This window comes from Gadus macrocephalus, chromosome 14 (assembly GCF_031168955.1).
Source record: "Gadus macrocephalus chromosome 14, ASM3116895v1".
Taxonomy (NCBI): Eukaryota; Metazoa; Chordata; class Actinopteri; order Gadiformes; family Gadidae; genus Gadus; species Gadus macrocephalus.
The window spans coordinates 10,282,632-10,302,840 of NC_082395.1; the positions used below are offsets into that span (position 1 = coordinate 10,282,632).

The following is a 20,209-nucleotide window of genomic DNA, read 5'->3' on the forward strand; positions in this document are numbered from 1 at the left end:
AGATAATGCATAATAATCACTTTCTTTTTCCTTCTCTGTAAAACGGCTACTAGCAGACTGAGAATAGTAACAACACAATGATAAAGTACATAACACACTTCATTCATTTAACGAACTACATGAAATGTTTCAGGCCTTAAAACTATTTTGGACCTAAATGAGCAATCGTGCAGGAGATGATATTGGTGGCTGAGGTCTGCCGGAGCAGGCTTTTGTTTGAAAGGAGGTTGGGCAATAATGTTTGTTGAATGATTAGTTACTCAAGATGGAGATGAGTGTCTCAGCAGGAGAACTTTGGAGTGATTCATGAAAGTAAAAATTAGCAGTTGGAAAGGATTGATTACACTTATACCTGGATCCTGACAGAAATGTCGTGCGGTGTTGGATGCTCCTGCTGGGGAGCCAGTCCCTATGGCCCCTGCACAGGCTCCTCCTGGCTACGGCCACACTGTCTAGTGGTATCGACTTCCTGGTCACCAGCCTGAGCATGCCCACTAGCTACAACACCATGGTGCTCCTGCCATGGGAGTATGCATGCTCCCCTTCTGACTAGGAAACTCGAGAAATTATTTTTACCATTTTCACTGATGTGCAGCATTGGGAGTGTATTCAGTCCTTAAAAATATAATATCCATTTCAATAGTGCACTTCAGTCAATCAGCCTTGCAGACATTAAGCAATGGAGAACAGCTATGCATCCTTGACTAAAGGTCATGGGAAAGTTACATTTATGGTTTTCAAATGTTATGTTCTGGTTGATGCTAATCCCAAATTAATGACTAATGTTGCTCAGGCTATGTCCTGCCCTCTCAATGGGATGGAGGACACAAGTGATGATTAACGCCAACAAAGAGAGCTTCTATTTGTCCACTGTCCAGCTGTCTTTATCTTACTAAGGAAGGCTGGTAGTATGCTGCTTCAGAGTGGTTTGGGGCATCTTTGTGGAGCCCAATTTTACAGACACCATCTCACAAATCAGACAAGTTTTTATTTTTTTAACTTTATTTTTATTTCTTATTTTTATTTCTCAGTCAATTCTGCATCACATTAAAAGTAATTTAAAGTTATTTAGGCTGGCACAAGGCAAAACCTTATCGCTACTCACTATATTCAAATAAATGAGCACAGGAAAAGGTGTACACTCCAGTTATTGCTGTTGGTTTTTAGCACGGGACCATATGTTTGCATTGGATCTATGTCATGGCCTGCTACATGATGTGTACCACTCAAACACATCTAGAATAAACACTGATTTAAAGCAACAGCGCATATTTGGCTTGTAGGTGGGGTTGAGTAGGCTCTTTAATCCTGAGGTTAGTGTTCCTATTGTAAAGAGATTCATGCTACGAAAGGCAGGTGCAGCATACCATTTAACACACCTTTGTCAACATGTTTTTAATTTCATGTTTCTACAAGATACCATCTGACTTGAATACATTTAAATGAATGGTGCATTATATATGTTATTTGTTATTATATTTGTTTTATCTGATACATTATGTAACACACATACAAAGATTGACCCACTGCTTCAAGTTGCGCATGTCTCAAATCTTCACTGTTCAATTTGATGTACAAAATGTGGTGTATCATTGTTGAGTCATATATAAATGTTAAAACGAGTTCAGTCATTATGGCTGAAGTAGCACACTAATAAGACAACCCATTTTAACAGAAGGAACATGTACAGTTGGTGTTATCTGGAGGGCAGATAACAACTTTATCAGTATGTTTGCTCCATCTCTGTCCCAAACATCCTCCCTCCTGTTTCTCCAGTTCGTTTTTATTTCACCCTGTATGGTCAAACCAGCGTTCAAACGACCGGAAACATCCCTTTCAAATGCCTCTAGATATCTCCCTCTCCCTATTAGCATGTCTTCCACTGTGAAGTTTCATTTAGCTTGGTTCCTCTTTACACTCCCTAATGGACTTGGCCCTGTTCTGCTTTTGTCTTGCTTTAGTACCGTGAAATTCACCTTCGGGGAAAGGAAGCCATCATTTCTCAAGCTTCTTTACATGTTGTAAATATAGTTGATGATTTAACCCCCTTCTTTCAAATCCATTTTCTTCATTTGGGCTATATATAGTTTCCATTGTTTGTACACCATATTGACAAGAGTGCAATGCTTAAGAGAAATCGTTCAAAGCAGCAGCAACGAAGCGAATAGTCATTTTAAATGGAGATGCTACATAACGTTTGACCTAATTTTACTTTTGTTCTTGTTTAAATAAACTGTAGGGGTCTTTCACTTTCCCTCTCACTATTCTGCTGTCCTGTAAATAATGCATTTTACACATTTATATCCACATTTATATATTAGTTATGGCCACTTAATAATTTAAAGGTACAGTATGCAAGTTTGCCATAAACTTGCATACTATTTATAATATTGCCCGAATTGTATTAGACTAATTACACATTAAGTAATGGTGCAAAAAATTGTCCCATTAAAAAAGAAAAGCTTGAGTAACCAATTAGCGGCAGTACAGAAAATTTGGCGCGCTAACCATGGACGTATTAAACTAACCATTGACAGGCTGACATTACTTTGCCACAGCAAAGGCGCCGCGATACAAGAATAGTTCCATTTTATGTACTGCTCAGAGTACTGCTTACTAAGCTAAGTTAGCATCTCATTCAAGGAATACATTATTGCTGCTCATATATATGCAGCACGAACATTTGATAAATAGGTTAAGTGTTTTTTATTCATGTCTTATTAGTGTTACTTAACCAATGTGTTCAGAGTTTACTCATGTAGTTCTAGCAATACCGATATGCACCTTCCAAGCAATTACCACTAAAACAGCATGGCAGGTATACTATGATAACCTGTATTACAATAACAGACATTGTTTTTTAGCTGTTCGCTGCTCGCCACCTGAAATGAAACTCGTCAAAGAGTAATTTCCTGGTAGAGTAAGGTGAGTGGCTTGGCAGGTAGGGCAAAGGGACTCAATGAGACCAATACTCAAATAAGCCGTACGGCAACCCATATATGTTTTTTTTTCATGTTTAATATGTTTTTGTTGTCTTTTATCAGATTGTTTATGTTCAAAACATTTTCAAGTCATTTTCCAACACCACTGAAAAACATCTGTTTCTCGATGGATAATTTGTCCTGGACACAACTAGGGACTTTTGATGCCAAAATGTGGACAGACTTATCCTTAAAAGTATATCCAGAATCTTTAAGGCCCTGTTTATACAAGCCTTTCCAAACTCATCTAATCCCACATTTTGGGGTTGTGAGATTGCAATACGAAAACTTATTTTATCCATCTAAAGAAATGCATGGTAGTACAAGATATGTACACTATTAAAACCACACGCTGTGTTCGCTACATTCAATCAAATTTGACTAGCGATAGATTCCCAATGCAGAACTTCTCACTGAAGAGTTAAGTCACATGCTCAGCTAAGAGATTCTGCCAACCATGGATGTGGTGCAAACCTAAAACCTGTATGTGGGTGCGCATATCAAGCAGGGATTTTTTGTTTACTGCCCCAGGTCTGAACAGGCTGAGACAGTTGGGCCATTTGTGTAAAATGGCAAAAATCTATACATAGCAATACAATCTAGATTTATAAACAATGCAGATCTAGATATGTATCTAATGTGAACAGTGCATAAAGGTAGGTTCCACCCTAGACAGATATATGTAAATAATTATGTCATCAGTCTTCCATTGATATGACTTATTCTGTATAGTATTGCTGTGAACCACAGTGAAGACCGAACACCCAGGTTAAGTTTTCTTCAACAGGCTAGACAATGACTGTTGCACAGATGCCACCGGCGACCACATTTGGCCATGTTAAACCATTTTTGAACTGTGGCTACCCAAGTTGGCAACCATGTAGTCCCATTAGAATAAGGGAGTCTGTAGTGGGAGGGAGACCTTAAAAAAGGACCAACAGGACAGAATTAGTGTAATTCCATTCTTTTCTCATTACCCACATCCCCAAAGGAACAACTATAAGCAACTTTGGGTTTTTCTCCTCCTCACAAGAATTGTATGTCAAGCAAAGATAGGTGTTTACCATTTGACACTTGCATTGTCTTCCACAATTACTCTAGGGATCCTTATATCAGCCTTTTATGGGCCTATACAGGTGACGGTTTCAACATCATAGTATTGGCAAAAAAAAGCCTGATTGTATTATTTTTTTTTAAATGTCCATTGCATTTTCCTTCTGTTTGTGTGTGTTTTATTTTATTTTTCCCATTAGGGCCCACATAAAACCTAAACCAAATGAAAATATTCTTGCTTAGGCAACATTTGTTGTAAATTAGCAGACTATATGCTACATTGTTGAACGAGTGAGATGGTCTTGAAAAAGTCTCCCGTAAGGCCATTAGATTTCACCTTTGACAGTTTTAAAGGTTATCAAACAATATGGACCAGAACTGGTTGTGTTTTGCGATGTGAGACAGATGAGTCATTGAGTTGTTCCCATTATAATATTTTTTATATTATAATGGCTGTTATATTTGAGGATCCTCTCCATAAGAGACATTCTTCCTACTTATATCCTAACCAAGCTCAAGACACCGTCATGAACATTCCAGCAAAAAAAAATGGAAAATGTTCTTTGGCCAATAATGATTCAGGGAGTCAAAGGCTGATCAAGTCATTCTTTCCTGAGAAAACTGGTGTACATTGATGGTGAAGCAGAATTGCATGGAATGAAATGACTGAATACAAAATTTACTTGGCTTTTTCACAATGGTTTTTAGATCCAAACGATGCTGGTTCCTGAACAGCTAAATATGTAAAGATGAATCTTTGCCGTGTAGGGCACTTTATTGATAATAGCTATGTGGGAAATCAAGCAAAATTGAAATGCTTACGCATTATGAAATAGTTAAAAAAGTATGTGTGCTGTGCAGTTTTAAGGCATACTGTTTTGACAACTATATTTTTAACAGCTCCACCCCCTCCAGTCCGTTAGACAAGGTCTGATAAATAGATTGACTGCCCACCTCTCACGTAGTAGGAGAGATGCTGCTTCAAGATGCTCGGGCCAGAACTTGTAATTGGCGATCGTCAGCAGAGTGCTGACGCTCTTGATTGCATTTAATAATAACAGGGTTTGATGTAAGAGAAATGCATTAGGCCTACGCGCGTGTTGATTCACACACACTTTGATCCTGTTGTGTTGATGATACATATCTGCCTGTTCAAGGCTAAATTCGGCGATACTGGTTACGTTTCTCCTTTAGAAAAACATAAAAATAAACCAGAGCTCATTGAAGCTACAAGCAGAAACAGACAGTTTGACTGGGGGTGGGAGTGGAGAGTGATGACTCATGAGTGCACAGAGGAGCCTCCTTCATCTTTTTTCAGGATCCAATCACTTCTTTGACCAGCTGTCACTCATTGCGATATTCTCACCAACCTTTTCTGCTATGATATTATTTTTGATTGCATGGATAGGAGAAGCTTAGACTTAATGACCTCTATTAAGGTGTCTGTGCATTGCATATTTAGATCAAATAAAGGTCATGTATATCATATACTATATGCCAGTATAGCAGCATATATTTATACCATATTTAGATTTTATTTTTTATGGCGCATGATGTTTTGAATGCAATATGCCTCAAACAAAAGCTCATCATTTAAATAATGAGGAATGAGCAAACCATACTCAAAAATGTGTTCCAACCTAAAATCTAAAAGGTAATGCAAAAGCTTCAGAGACAAAAGCATGTCTAAACTAGTACCGATGCCTTGTGAGATGCCTTTATTTAAACTCTTGCAAAAAGATTTAACCCAGTGTTGAATAGAAAAGGAATGTTAGTATTTGTCCTAACTATGTAGCATTCCGTGGACAAAAGAGAGATTACTTCGACATACAGACAGGCCGCTTGAAACAGCCCTCTGGCCCAGTTTAAAACCATTCTATTTCATGTGTACTTTTAGCATGCATATTACACCCAGACAAAATTGTCTGATAATTGTCCAATGCTTAAGGGTGGAGAAAAGGCCACAGTCATCGTCAATGATGACAAAATCACATAACCTTTTGTCTTTTGTTGAGTTTCCCCACTTATCATATGTCATGTAGGAAAACTGAGTGAGCTTTTTAAATAATGACACTTTTTTTTGGTGAATGCTATTTGTTAAGCATGGTTTTCTCATTGTGTCGACTGTTGGAATGAGATGTATTTATTAGATATTATATTAATTCTGAGTATTTTTATTTAACATTTTCAAAAGTTGATAATAAACATGGAATCTTGTTGATGGCAAAAATAAAATGTTATTGTAGCCCATGCAAAGATATGCATTTTTACCAAACATTCACATAGGGAATTCTAGTTTGAGCAGTGAGCCCAAAGTTTTCTGAAAGTTTTGAAGGTAAATACTCGGCACGCAAGAACTATGTCATCGTCATCACCTTTAAATTCAGCTATCTAAAACATTCGCTCACACATCAAAATAGTATATATTTTTCCTCTGTGTCCTTGCATTTTGCAATGAACTTTGTGTGATGGAGGGAAATGTAAACCCAGCACCTACACCCTTTCCATGGCAACGGACGCGACAAGGAAAAGCGATCCGGTACCCGTGTATCTGTCTCCCTAATGGTCTGTCTGTTAGTGTAACAAGATCTGTAAAAACTCCCCTCAGTGACATTTTAGATCCCTCACTGTAACTGACCTAGGCTGGGGAGACACTAGTAGGATTTAGATGAGTACTCGGCCCTCTCTCAGGTTCCTGTCCCCCTTTTCCTAATGAATTTAGCCATAATAACGCATCTAAGATGTAAGCCCGGGGTATTATGGCCCCGATCTGTCTCTTTTTCTGTTCCCACATGAGCAGACTGAACCACCTCATCCATATGCATAAATGTATAAATCCACTAGTCACAAAGGAAAATGATTCGCTATATATATCATCTGCTATCAGTTAACCTAGTGGAGGCATGAGAACTATGACCGTTGTGTTTAAATGGAAATATCTAAGAATGCCTTGGGGTTGTTTGGTTTACTTTGGTTTACTTTGGTTGAGTTTGGTGCTTTGCATTTTCCCTTTATGTTGTACTGCACCACTCTGACCACTCCTAACTCTTCTGTTCCCTCTGCTGGGAAAGGCAGATATTACACGTCCCATCCAGAAGACCTTATAAACAGCTGTTTTCTTTCGATGTATGCATAATGGAGGAGCTATACATTTGATAATTTATAGATTATTTGACTGTTTGTTTGTTTCTTAGGATTTCCTGGTCACGATTCAGCTAGTAGTTAGAACTTTGCTGACACCCTTTGGTATGAAATATCAATGTGAATGACTCACTCCTAATGCCAATCAACTTTGTAAATGCCAGACCAAATGTAGCCAAAACCCTTTAGAGTTTGTTTTCTCTCTGGTCATGGATATGGCATTTCTCACACCCACCACTCTGTCAGGAACACAGACATATAATGCCCTTTATCTTGTCTTTTTGTGTAAAGGATCTAGTCTTGTGTTGAGTGAGGGTTTTCTCGGGATAACATTTAATGTTTGCATTATGAGTACTATAAACATTCGATGCCGCCGGTACTCTTGGTATCTCTAAATTAATATTAATGTGAATGCTGCAAGTCTTTTCCCTTAATCTTAAGTATTTTCATATCGTCCATTTGGATTTGAGGTCTCTGTGATGCAACGTGAAAGATAAGCTCTTTGATCAGTTAGTCCTCAGTTAATGGATTATTTCCGGAATAATTTCTAAAAATAGAGAGCCGCACTACATCATGGTTGGGATATTGTTAGCTATATTAAATAGTTATGAAACAATTTCAGAATTTCGATTTTTTTAATCTGGGCAGAACAGCGTTCACATATGGGACTGTGAACACTGTTTTCTTTGAAGAATACTGCAAACAAGTAAATTGCAATTTTCTCTCTTAAGGTGGCTTATGTCCACATTGAAGGTAAAGGCTTTCTTACTTTACTGTTTGTGTTGCTGTTGTATTTTCTTTTTCCTGTTTTGTATTGAACAGCACAACAGGCAAGTTCATTATGCGTGTGAGTCATCACACTAGCCCACACCCCCTCCCATCTGCTGCTGTGCTGTGCGCTAGCAGGCAGAGGGAAACGCCATTGATCACTCCTTCCCTCACACATGCACGCACACACCCCACCTTCCACGTCACTATCGATTGACATGCTTAATGTTTTTGTGGGGAAATAGCAGGCATTTCCTATTGTGCAATTCCCATCTGTTGGCTGCCAGAGAGTTCAAATAGCTGTCAAAATAGCCTTGCATAAGTTCAAACAATTAGAAGCAGTTATTCCACCTTTTTTTGATGCCTGTAGACGATTATACCTGCAATTTAATTCCAAGGAAAATTGTTGGTAAATCTTAAAGAGCTGCAGTTCACTGGTTTGGTATATCCTTGAGTTGTTCACATTTAGATTCGAGCAGGGATTTTCTGAATACACAGTAAAGTGTCACAATCTAACCCTGTTGTGTCGAACCTGAAAATGCTATATGAATCAAAAGAGGAATAGATTAATTAAATGGAAGGAGGTTAATCGCCTGAGCAAGTTCTTCCCTATCCACCACACTTTCTATGGTCATGGTTAGCTAGTTAGTTTTTCCTCAGTTGGGGTCAAATGCGCTGACCACCGCAGGTGTTTAAGCCGTGCCGATGCTGAACAACATGTCACTTGTTTTTCTCCAGTGTACGTGATGAGGGAAGTTATCTTTGGAGGGAACTGGAAACGACTAGTGGTACTATGAATGTTTGGCATTCTGTCGTGTTGTTATTTATACGCCGCTCCTGCTTAGAATACCGACTTTCACATCAACCATGTTGCTTCAGGGTGTTGCTCTCAATATTCCCCTCTTTAGTCAGACGAGCGTTGCCGCGACCACATTTAATGGTGACGGTGAGAAGCGGGTCACACTATGAGTACTTTGTTCCTGTGAGGACTGTCAGCTAAAGCTATTCAAGTACAACTCTCAAACACGAACAAAAAGCTCCCAAAACACAAGCGATGCGCTCCAGTTGGGATCCTTCTTTGGTGCTTTGTGGGGCATCTGTTTCTCTGGATGTCTGGGTAGCCTTCGGTAGAGACATGGGTGGTACGGTGGCTGGAACTGGCTTTAATTTATTTAATGACATTTTTCTGTTAATTTGTTCCCTGTGTTATTTTTATTTACTGAATGAATGCATATGAGGGGTCCTACTTGGTCTGTACTGTGGATAGTCAGACTGGGTCTGTGTCACGATAGTGTCTGACTTACCAAAATACTCCATGGCATGGATGATGTTCAACAATGTACAACTTTTAAACATTGCGGGGATGCCTTCCTCCCTTTTTTTCCTCTTCTAAAGTAGCTGCTTAAATTTTACTTGCATCTACCTCGTCTACCTCAATAGGATTCCCATCACTGGCCTATTGGTGTGCAGCAGAAACCCTTATTGGAGTATGGTGATTGGGACACTAATAACTCACAGTGGATATAATGCATAGCACAGCCAGCTAACCAACTAGAACTAAACACCTAGGTTGTGAGACTCCATAAATCCTTGCTCTCTAAATATTCATAGAAAATATTTAAGTTTTAACATTTTTATTGAGTTACTTCCAGATAATAACCATAAAACATTTAACACACCAACACCTGCAAAAAAGAACTGCCATTCATTCAAGGACACCGATTACAAACTTATCATAGATTCATAGTTTCATGGCCTGTTTCTTAAACATATAGAGTTTACTGGTACTTTCCCAGACTGGGTCGTTTTAGTTTAACGTGACTTTTGGGATGGATGGGTGTAATCCAGTCTCCACCATTAGGCTATAAATGCCTTCCTCCCATAAATAACATTCAGAACATGGCAACAAAGGTGGTTGTCGGAGCCAAACTGCTTGCTCATGGATTCACCTAATATCGGATCACACAGTTAACATTGAGCATTTCATTCACATCGTCTACACAGGTGATCCTGGACATGACGTTTGGAGGCGGGGGTCACACCAAAGAAATTCTGAATACGTATTCTGATGTGACGGTCCTGGCCCTAGATCGAGACCCTGTGGCATTCGGTTTGGCCCAGCAGCTAGCAAAGCAGTACAAGTAAGTTCCCTTATTTATACGATCCATCAAAGATACGTCATTTAATGCGTCCCTAATAATATGATAGTGCAAACTCTGCACACAGCCTGTGGAAGCATCCACCCATCATAGTCACGCACACGTTATTTCTGGCCTCTGGTAAACATCCGTTTAGCTGCCAACCGTGTTGCAGTGAAACACATCTCCCTCACTTTTCTCGAACTCAATACGAATCCAAACACCCGTTAGTCGCACAATCCATTCTCAGCCGCTCCTCCGTCTTAAAGATTATCATACCCCCACGCACGCTGGTGGGCCCGGCGTGTCATTTGTCAGAAGCAACGGCCCACGACTGCAGCGTGAGGGAGATGCTGCCTCCCACTGAGAATCCATCAGATAGGAGTGGGCAGGAGTGAGGTAGGAAGGACAAACCCAAAGAAATTAGGGTAGAGCGAGGAAGAAAAGAAGAAGGAGAGAGAATGGAGCATGAGCAAAAAAAAAGAAACAGGGAAACACCAGGACACAATGTCTAATAAGGGAGAGAGAACCGTGTGTGTGTTGGTGCGTGCCTGTGCATGTGCGTGCGTGGGCAAGGGAGGGAGGATGAAAATGAGATGATGGCGTGGGAAGGAATCCTTGTACGTAGATCTTGGGGAAACCTCTCTCAGGGGAATCTACTGGAGCTGCAAGAGGGAAGGAGCACAAACAGAGAGAGAGATGGGGGGAGAACAAGCATGGCATTCTGTTAGCCGCACTATACCCCCGTCCTAAAGCCTTTTGCACACCCACTCGTGATGTAAGTTAAGAGTTGCTGGAGAAATCTAGCAATTAGCCAATATTATTGGAAGCCTGAGTAAAAGACCTTGGCAACCCACACGCTGCACCCACACATCAAGGTTGGAGAGTTTTCTGCTTCCCTTCCTCCTTCCATGTTCTACAGAACACATTGGTAATGCATACTGTGTAGGAGCGTGTCCTTAGTCACTTGTAGTTAAATAGGTTGCAAAGAAAGAGACGTCTTTCTGGGAGAATCCGGCGCTTCAGTTCGTGAATGTAGATACTTTTTCTGTCTTGAAGTAGGTAAGTGTTTTGTATGTATTGATTTTTATTTCCACTGTGTGAATCATTTTAGAACATCATACTGATCCCTGCCTTGATACTACCTTATGTATCAATGGAGACCTCACACATCAGGAAACAAACCTCCCTTTATTCCTCTGCTCCCATGTGGGCTCCTGTTTGGATTCATTGTCATCTGGTAGTGAAGAAGAATTGAGTTGCAATGATGCACATAGCTCAGGATGACAATGTGCATCCTCGAGATTTTAACAAGGTGAAGCCCCACTGCAACATTGTCTTTGCGTATTATCAATAAGCACCAAACAAACAAAATCACTCATACGTACATTACTTAAATATATAAATGTTATGTTTGAGGCCAGCTTACCCTGCTACAGGAAGATGGGTAGCAACAGTGGCGCCAACCTAGCAACCACCAAACCTTTTGAGTTTGTTCAGTAACATCTTAAAGTAATTTAAACGCCAACAAAAGGCCCAAAGAAACTCTCTGAATGATCTCACACTGACGGATGCTGCCTTGGGAGGGATTTCATTGGATGATGAAATGCCTGACGACATGTTAATAGCCCATGTTGCGTCCGAGGTTCCAACATGTTTGACACACTCCATTGTAGTTACCACAGCACCCCAGCTATCTCCACAATGTCGTGTGTACATTTTCCTATGTCTGAAACCTCTAAGTGCAGGCTAACACTTGAGTTAAACCACAACATATTTGGTCCATAAGGATCCATTTAAGCACTTTATTTTTGCATTGTGTCTGGGACAGACATGAATGTACTTTCAACACCTAAGCACTAACCTTTGGTTAGCTGAAGGTGTTTTTGTTTAAAAAGAAAATGTGTGTACATTTTAAGTACATCACAAGAAGCTTCACCGGAAGGTTGATTCAGGTTGACTAATTCCCAACCAAAATATAATTATTAGATGTTATTATTACCTTTTTCTGTAGATATTTTCATTACTAGCCCCCCTGTAGAAAACAATCAATCAGTATCTTGTCTTATGGTTCAGTGACGCAGGTAAAGGAAGGGAGCGGTACAACGTAGGGAATATTTCAGGCTTGATTTGTGAAGAGGCAACGCGTCTTGTTGAATGAGCATGCACTCACACAGTCTGTTGTGAGGCCTGACAATACTAGAATTGGTGGATTAGGACTTGTTTTGTGGAGAAACCACAATACGTTTCTCCAGTTGGTCGTAATTATACATCGGGTCACACAAAAACATTGTGTGACCCGATGTTTTTCAAACATTTTCTTGCACTAGTTAACTTAGTATAAATGGCATGTTGCAACTGTACCACCGTTCTTGTAACACTTTTGGCCTTGAACATTGTGAATAACAATTACAAAAAAGTTTCACATAACCTCAATGTCATGCCAACTCAGTCACCGGCGACCATATGGATATTGACAGGGTTCTTCACGAAGCATTACTCTGGCAGAAGAATATACTTCCTATAGTCATTTAAGCCAATTGCTTGCTAGCCATTTATGTCAAGAGAAAAGGGAGTTCATGAGATTGTTACTCCAGTCAAAACCTACTTTTACTGGAACAAATGATAGGTTGTGGTGCTCAGGGTCAAAAAGTTTGGCTCCATACAGCAGGTGATTTCAACATTTGGTCATTTTATGTTTTTGAATGACCAAATCCAACCTCTTGGGGCCAAAGGCCAGACTTTGCATTATGATTCTCCTTTTAGTTTTTCTGATGATGTCAATGTTGTGGGTTGCGTCACCTATAAATAGATCCAAGCAAGATCTTCCTAGCAATTTTGAGCCCACTCTTGGACCTCAGCTCATACACTACTGAAACTTGTCCTATTTAATAATATAAGACCTTACATAAGACATTTATGTCTCCAACCCTGTGTATAAGCCACATAAAGAAGTTAATAATTAAAAAAAATTATGTAACTGTTTTGCATATTTTTGAATCCTTCCGTGGCTTGGAAAAACATGATTTAGAGGAGGCTGCTGTGCGTAGCTTGTTTCTGGTATGTAGGCACTAATGTCGTACGTCGGCAAACAGCCACACTAATGACACATTTAATGGGAAAAGCCAATGGAGAAACCTCTTTTGAATCAAAATAAAATCCTATGTATTAACAGCACTTACTTATTTTTATTTTGAAAGGTAGTTTTTATGAATGCCCTATATATTGTGCTGACAGACCAATTTAAAATCGTATCTAATTTAATCAAATCCAGAATAACATTTTGACTCTTCCAGCTGAAGCAAATATTCTATGTTTCTATTGCAGATTTGTATACATTTGTAAACATGCATATAATTTTATTCAAACGATTTGTGTTGTATTTAGTCAAGTATAATCTCGATTCTCCTCACTACTGGACATGGAAAGGGAAAGTTAAGTTTCTTCAGTTAATTCAACCAATTAGTAGTGTATTTAAGGTGTTAAATAGTTACATAATGAAATAATGGATACAGCTGCATTTTTTATTTCAATCAACCTCATTCAATGGGAGCTCAGTTGAATTCCAATTCTTCACATTTTGAATGGCGAATCGAAATGTATGGTCTCACAGGGAATGCTAGTTTGTTCATATTTCAGTTGTAAATTATCCAATGCTATAAATTCACATTCTTTCTAGATGTATCGCAAGGTCCACGTAGCAATAATACATCTTGTGGAAATTATTTGCACTCAAGTCACAAGTGTCATAATTGAATTCAAAGCTGGTGGCGATTGAAAATGTTTCTGTTATTGCTGACTTCCCAGATGAAAGGACCTAAAGTGAACATTATTTTCTGCTGTGTTTTCAAGAGAGAACCATACTGTGAGTGTCGTTTGTATAGTAAACTGCACAAGTCAATGCTGTCCATGTACACTTTATGATAAACAACATATCAAGCCCTTTTTGATCGTTTTGATCAACAGAACTGTGATTGCGATCCTCACTGTTTTACATCCTCTGCTTCACTGTCTCTTACCAAAGGTTCCTGTACACACAAAGCTGGTAAGAAAAACAGAAGGACATCAGCATTTGAATTTCTAATATCAGGAAAGAAATTAAATGAATGACACTCCCTCTCCATTATGGTGTCTGTCCAAGTTGGCACCCATTGCACTCCTAAACATCCCTTGAACGGGGAATCCCTCTTTAATTTCGAAGGATACTTCTTTGATAATGAAGGGAGTTTTTTTCTTGCCCTTTAGGAAGATGGGGTAAGGGGGTGTCATAAAATTTTCCTTTGAAGTCCTTTGAGGCTGTAACTGTGATTAAGGGCCATACAAAAATTACTTGATTTACTTTGGACTTGATACAACTCAATGCCTGACAAAGTTGCCACAATAGAACTGTAGCTCTTTGAAGCAAATGTTGTGGTTGTAGGCTACACCTGCTCCATTTAATTCTCAAAACCCATTTTGAATGTGCCAAGGCAATAACAAAAGGTTCTGAGATGTTTGAAACCTACACAACTTATTTATGCAACTGCTAATATGGTCAGACTGTTTTTGCGGTAGACATCTGCCAAAACAGGTGTGTACTGTTTTTGCAGGTCACATCATGCCATTGAAGTTTGATCAATCTGATTGGCTTATTTTCATACAGCCTACCCAATGTATTTGTCTTTACTGACTGTAGCAAAATAAAATGTTCCTTCCTTTAATAACTCTCAAGACATGGATAAGAGAATCAAAACAAATAAACACAGTTTTAAACCAGAATCCCAGAAGACAAAACGCTCCAAAACTTTGACATTAAGAGCTCTGTTTATAAACTGCCTCTGTGAACCAAAGGGACATAAGAGTTCCGGGGAGGAGGTGGTGCCTCTGTTATGCAGCGTTTGAGAGGAAGGAGGAGGTAGAGAGGGATTGCGCATGTTATGGGGGAGTACGAGAAATCCTCTGCTATAGATTTTTCAACAAATAATGACTATGCAAGACGATGAATAAGAAAAAGCGAGGGAATAGGAAAGCCCTTGCAGCGTGGGTGAGATGCTCGCTTGCCCCTCTCTCTATCACCCGTGGGTGTAGAAATAGAGGACATGCCAGAGCCTGGCCTTGTGTAGAACGCTGGCTTATTCTCCGATGGGTAAGGCTTTCCTGAAAGATGCGATGCACTAGGAAGGCAGTTCAAACCAAAATGTGTTGGGGGGACGGGGGGGGGGGACACTTCACTTTTTCGGCTGGTAAAATAACCCAGGAAAAATGGAGGCGAATGGAAGGTCTTCATCAGCATCAGAATGGTGTTAGATTTATCCTCATGATCGCTGCCACACATAGAACTGTTGAACAGCCATGCCTCAGCCTAATACCCAGTGCACCACATACGCCCACTTATATTCCTATAGGAAACACACAGTAAACAACCTAAGCACATTATTGGCAACACTGCCACTTTATATGTATCGGAAGGCAGCAGTCTTGTGTGTGTTGGATTTCGTAAGGGTGGAGGCAGGGTCACACATGGGGTCCTGACCTAAAGGTTAGAAAAAGCGTGTTGCAGAGATCTGGTTCTCTGTGGTGGATATATGCGTGTCTCACTGCCACCATCATCTTTGTTCAGGATGTCTTTAAAGGTCACATGAAAAATGCATGAATGTGATTTGAGGATCTCAGCACCTGTGCACTGAGCCAGTACGGGGTCACTCTAAGACAGGAACTAGCTCAACAAGGAAGTCCCTGAGATATTAAAATATGCCTGTTAAATGAGCAGCAAGTGCATTTTATTCAAAAAAATAACGCTATAATCAGCATGTTGTGTTCTATTAATGTTACAGTCCCTCAGTATATATGTGAAATTAATGTGAATGATGAGTCATGCTTACCATTTTTGTGCTTGCAAAAAGGCTAAATAATAATTTCATTTTTTCTATATTCAGTGAGGCATTGGTTCGAAATATAGTTTGTAAATAAATATAAATAAAACACCTGGTAAAATAACATTGCTGTTTTGAAGGGGGTTCATATTGTAGTTTTTGTTGGCTTCCCTTTTTTCCTTAAGCAACACATCTTTTTATTTGCAATTTGCAAAACATTTCCCAATTTTAAACGTTGTTTTCAAAATTGTTATGATAATCCTGGTGAATTGCTTTGAAATGACATCCATTTCCGTGTGTCTGTGTTTCCACTGTGTATTTTCCTAGTGGTCGTCTCCAACCCTTGCTGGGCCGGTTCAGCGAGCTGATCCTTCAGCAGGAGGTGAAGCCAGGTAGTCTGGATGTGGTGCTCCTTGATGCCGGTTGCTCCTCCATGCAGATGGACCAGGCCCAGAGAGGATTCTCTCTCAGCAGGGACGGCCCCCTGGACATGAGGATGGATGGAGACAGGCAAGTTCTACCAACGGAGGCCAATCAAATGAAAAATTGGTTTTTAATTTAAAGTGGTAATCTCAAAGAATTTTGGCATGCTCATGAAGGCCAATTACAATTGTTACGACCTGGTTGTCGGTGGCGACACTGTTTGAAACTCTGCAAATGATTACAGCTTAGCGTCAAAGATGTTGCCAAAGAGGACAAAACAGAAAGCTACTTTCCCACCTGCCATTACATTCCAAACAAGTGTTTGGGCAGCTCCCTTAGCTGTGCTTTGGTTTGTTCAACAAACAGAAGCACATTTGAACAGCCCTGGCCTCTCCATTAGTGTCCACAAACAAACTAATTCCCATTTTAAATTCTGCGTTGACTTGCTCATGGACTCAGAGAAGGCACGCAGTTAGAGTTCTGAGCGAAGAAGGTGGCTGCGTTTTAGGCAGTGTAATAATTATGAATTTCGAGCGCAGAGGAACATTTCAATAAGAGGCAAGGGTAAGTGAAATAAGGAGTGTTCCCGGTTGTATTAATGTATATAGAATGAGACCATCGACTGAACTTAGCCAGTTCTGTGCAACATTGAACTAACAAATACTGTCTTTATCTTTGAAGTTACCCATCAAGTTCCACTCAGGCTGATTCTCCTTGCAGTTCAGCACCAGCACTAAAGACCCCAATATACTTGGGACATAATCAAAATTGCCAAAACCAAATCAAAGCGCCCCATTGCTGCAGGTACTCTGCACGACTGAACAATTGAAATTTCAAATCTCACCGGCCCCGCCAATAGTCTGCTGCATGCAATCGGTCAACAAGACCACGTGTAGCAGTGGCTCAAGAGGCGTAGCAGGTTGTTCGACAGCCAGAAGATTGCTGGTTTGATCTCCAGCTCCTCCTGGTTTAGTGTCGAGGTGTCCCTGAGCGAGACGCCTCGCTCTAACTGCTCCAGACGAATGGTTTGAATGGTTGACGCGTGCAGTAGGTGTATGAATGTGTGTATGAATGGGAGAACGTGAGGTACTGAGTGCTTTGAATTGCGCAGGTTAGAAAAACGCTGTATAAAGGCAGTCCATTCAATGACTTTGTTTTGTCTCACCCGTGACTCACAGCGTTGAACAGGAAATTCACACATTGCAGTGGTTATATTGTACTCGCCGTGCTAAAACAATATCCCCCATCGGAACATGCCAATTTCGTAAATGAGATAGTGCTATAATTACTGTAAGAAAGACAACCTTGGTTTGCTCTGTAAAGTTCCCTCATGTAGACCCAAAGGAGGCTTAGATTAAACCCACTTATCTAAAATCGTTATCACACCTGCATAGTGTGCTCTTTCTAAATGTTACTCTTACAAGGTTATTGCTAATGCAAAATAAAGCAAATGTATTTGTTTTGTATTAACTGTCATCTCTCTTGGACGGACAAGCGGAGACTCAGCCACATGATGCTATTTAATGGGACAAATGGCATGACGGCATGACTAACAGGCACCTGTTAGTAGTTCAAATATGAATGACCCATGCAATGTAACACATTAGCATGCTGACGTTGTGCCTTCTTTGTCAATTTGTCACAGCCAACCAATGCAAATGTAAGGATGTAGCGTTGGATAGACCTTTTGATGTCAAATGAAAATCGACATCTTCAGAACAGTGTGTAATACCAACCTCCCCGTTAAAGCGACAGCGTTGCTTTATGTTCCGGGGCATCGACTCCAGCGCGGCGGTGCTCGCTCAGGATTGATCTTTGTCAGCGAGGCCGTGACGTCAGCGCAACCTAATTGGGCTCCTGTGTGTGCGTAGGTATCCCGACACACCGCGCGCTGCTGACGTTGTGAACGCGCTGGATCAGAAGTCCCTTGCGTCCATCCTCCTTGCGTACGGGGAGGAGAGACACGCCAGGAAGATCTCCTCAGCCGTCGTGGAGGCGCGCAGCATCTGCCCCATCACACGCACTCAGCAGCTGGCCAGCGTGGTGGCAGGTAGGCCACCAACACCCCATCCTCCCACTTCCCCACTACCGTCACCACATTGTGTTTCGCTCATTCATCCCCACACTATTCTCACAGCCCCGATCCACACGGCGTCCACACCTCCCCCACCACCGTCACCGCATGCGTCCATCCCCACAGCCTCCTCACCACCGTCCCCACTTTCATTCCTCCCCACAGCACTCTCATCCCCATCACCTCCACCATCAACACCACCATTATCACAGCTTACTCGCCTCCCCCCCTCCATCCCCCACCACCACCACCACCACTCAACTACAGACATCACCACAGACTTCCCCGGCACCACCACCATCAAGACACGCATTGCTCACCAGCATCACATCCTCTGCCGTCACCATCACATTCATCCCAACAGCTTCATCACGGTTCCCAGGAAATCCACAGTAAGAAGGTTCGGGGGGAAGCCATTCGTCTGCAACGACCCCTCATGTCCACATTCATGCTCCTTTTGACGCACCCACCCCCCCCCCCCCCCCCTCCCCTAAAATGAAACCAAACACATATACACTGTTCCTTTTAAGATGTGTTTTCTCTAGAGAGCTTAAAGGCGTGGCCCCTTGTAAACGGAGTATCTATAGACGCAATGGCACTTTCATGCTACGTTTGCATTCCTTCCCTATCCATAGTTTCTCTTGATGGATTGCATCATTAGAAACTGTTCTCTCCCAACTGTTTCATCTCGTCGTCACTCGCTACCCACGTATTTGCAAAAAAATAACAAGTACAAACACACACACACACACACACACACACACGCACACACACGCACGCACGCACGCGCACCCGCGGACACACACAGACACACACACACAAACAGACGGAAAAAAAGGGCAGTATTTATGTTCGCATCTCCGAGGGATTGCATTATTTTTCAAGAGACGTGTCTTGGTCTGCGCGCAGCAGTGAGAGTGAGATGTCCTCTCAGTAGTTGTTGCACATCGCGGTTCGTGCGTCACACGGGGAGAACAGGTGTGACTAAGGGCAGTTGTTTGATCTCTTTTGAAGAGCAAAGTGCTTCACCACAAATGTTTATTCCAATCAAATGGAGAGGTCCTGACTGGTGTAGGTCCCTGGGGCCTGTATGCGTACCTGGGGTCTCTGCAGGTCCCTGGGGGTCTGCGCCTGGCTGCTATTGTGACACTGTTGCCTAGCGAAAGAAAGCGCGACAGTGAGAAACACCAACAGGATTTATTCTATAGTCTTTTATTTATTTTTTCTGCATACATCCTGTGGGGGAATTTAGAAAGATGCAAACCCTTTTTGTTAAATGTTTTAACTTCTTCAGATGTATACACCCACTGTTGTTCTACAGGTCAGTAGTAGACAATAATTCTTGGAGAGGGATGAGATGGGATTACGTATGAGGGGTTGTCATGACGATGGGTGCTTGCAGGCATTGTCCATGGGCAACCTAAAGACGTCACATCAACGCCATAACAGCAAACGAGCCTGCCTACACGACCATGAGTTGAGGTCACTTGCAAACAACATTCGAGAGACGAATTCACAATTCAATTCAAAAGATTGTTTCACTCTTTCAAGGTTCACCTTCCCTTCGTCTAAAAGATAAGACCGACGATCTCTAAAGAATTGCACGTGTTATGGTTGCACACAGTGTGGACATCATGCTCATGCCCGTTGAGAGCTTTGTAACACGCAAAGTCTGGACTCACCTGCTTACAGTCCCTACAGCTCTGTCTCTGTCTCTTGCTCGACTATTTACATTTCCCTCTGGTAAATTACACAAATAACATGCTCAACCAAACATAC

General features: G+C 41.1%; 1 protein-coding gene across 3 annotated transcripts in view; it reads left to right on the top strand.

Annotated features, from left to right (window-relative positions):
• The window catches only part of mettl15 (methyltransferase 15, mitochondrial 12S rRNA N4-cytidine), a 35,483-nt gene that overhangs the window by 13,249 nt on the left and 2,025 nt on the right, over nucleotides 1-20,209 (top strand). For all 3 annotated transcript variants that reach the window (XM_060070754.1, XM_060070753.1, XM_060070755.1), the window contains exons 3-5: nucleotides 9,948-10,084; nucleotides 16,261-16,443; nucleotides 18,228-18,406. In XM_060070754.1, coding sequence (XP_059926737.1) covers nucleotides 9,948-10,084; nucleotides 16,261-16,443; nucleotides 18,228-18,406 — 499 coding nt within the window. The remainder of the gene's footprint in view (nucleotides 1-9,947; nucleotides 10,085-16,260; nucleotides 16,444-18,227; nucleotides 18,407-20,209) is intronic.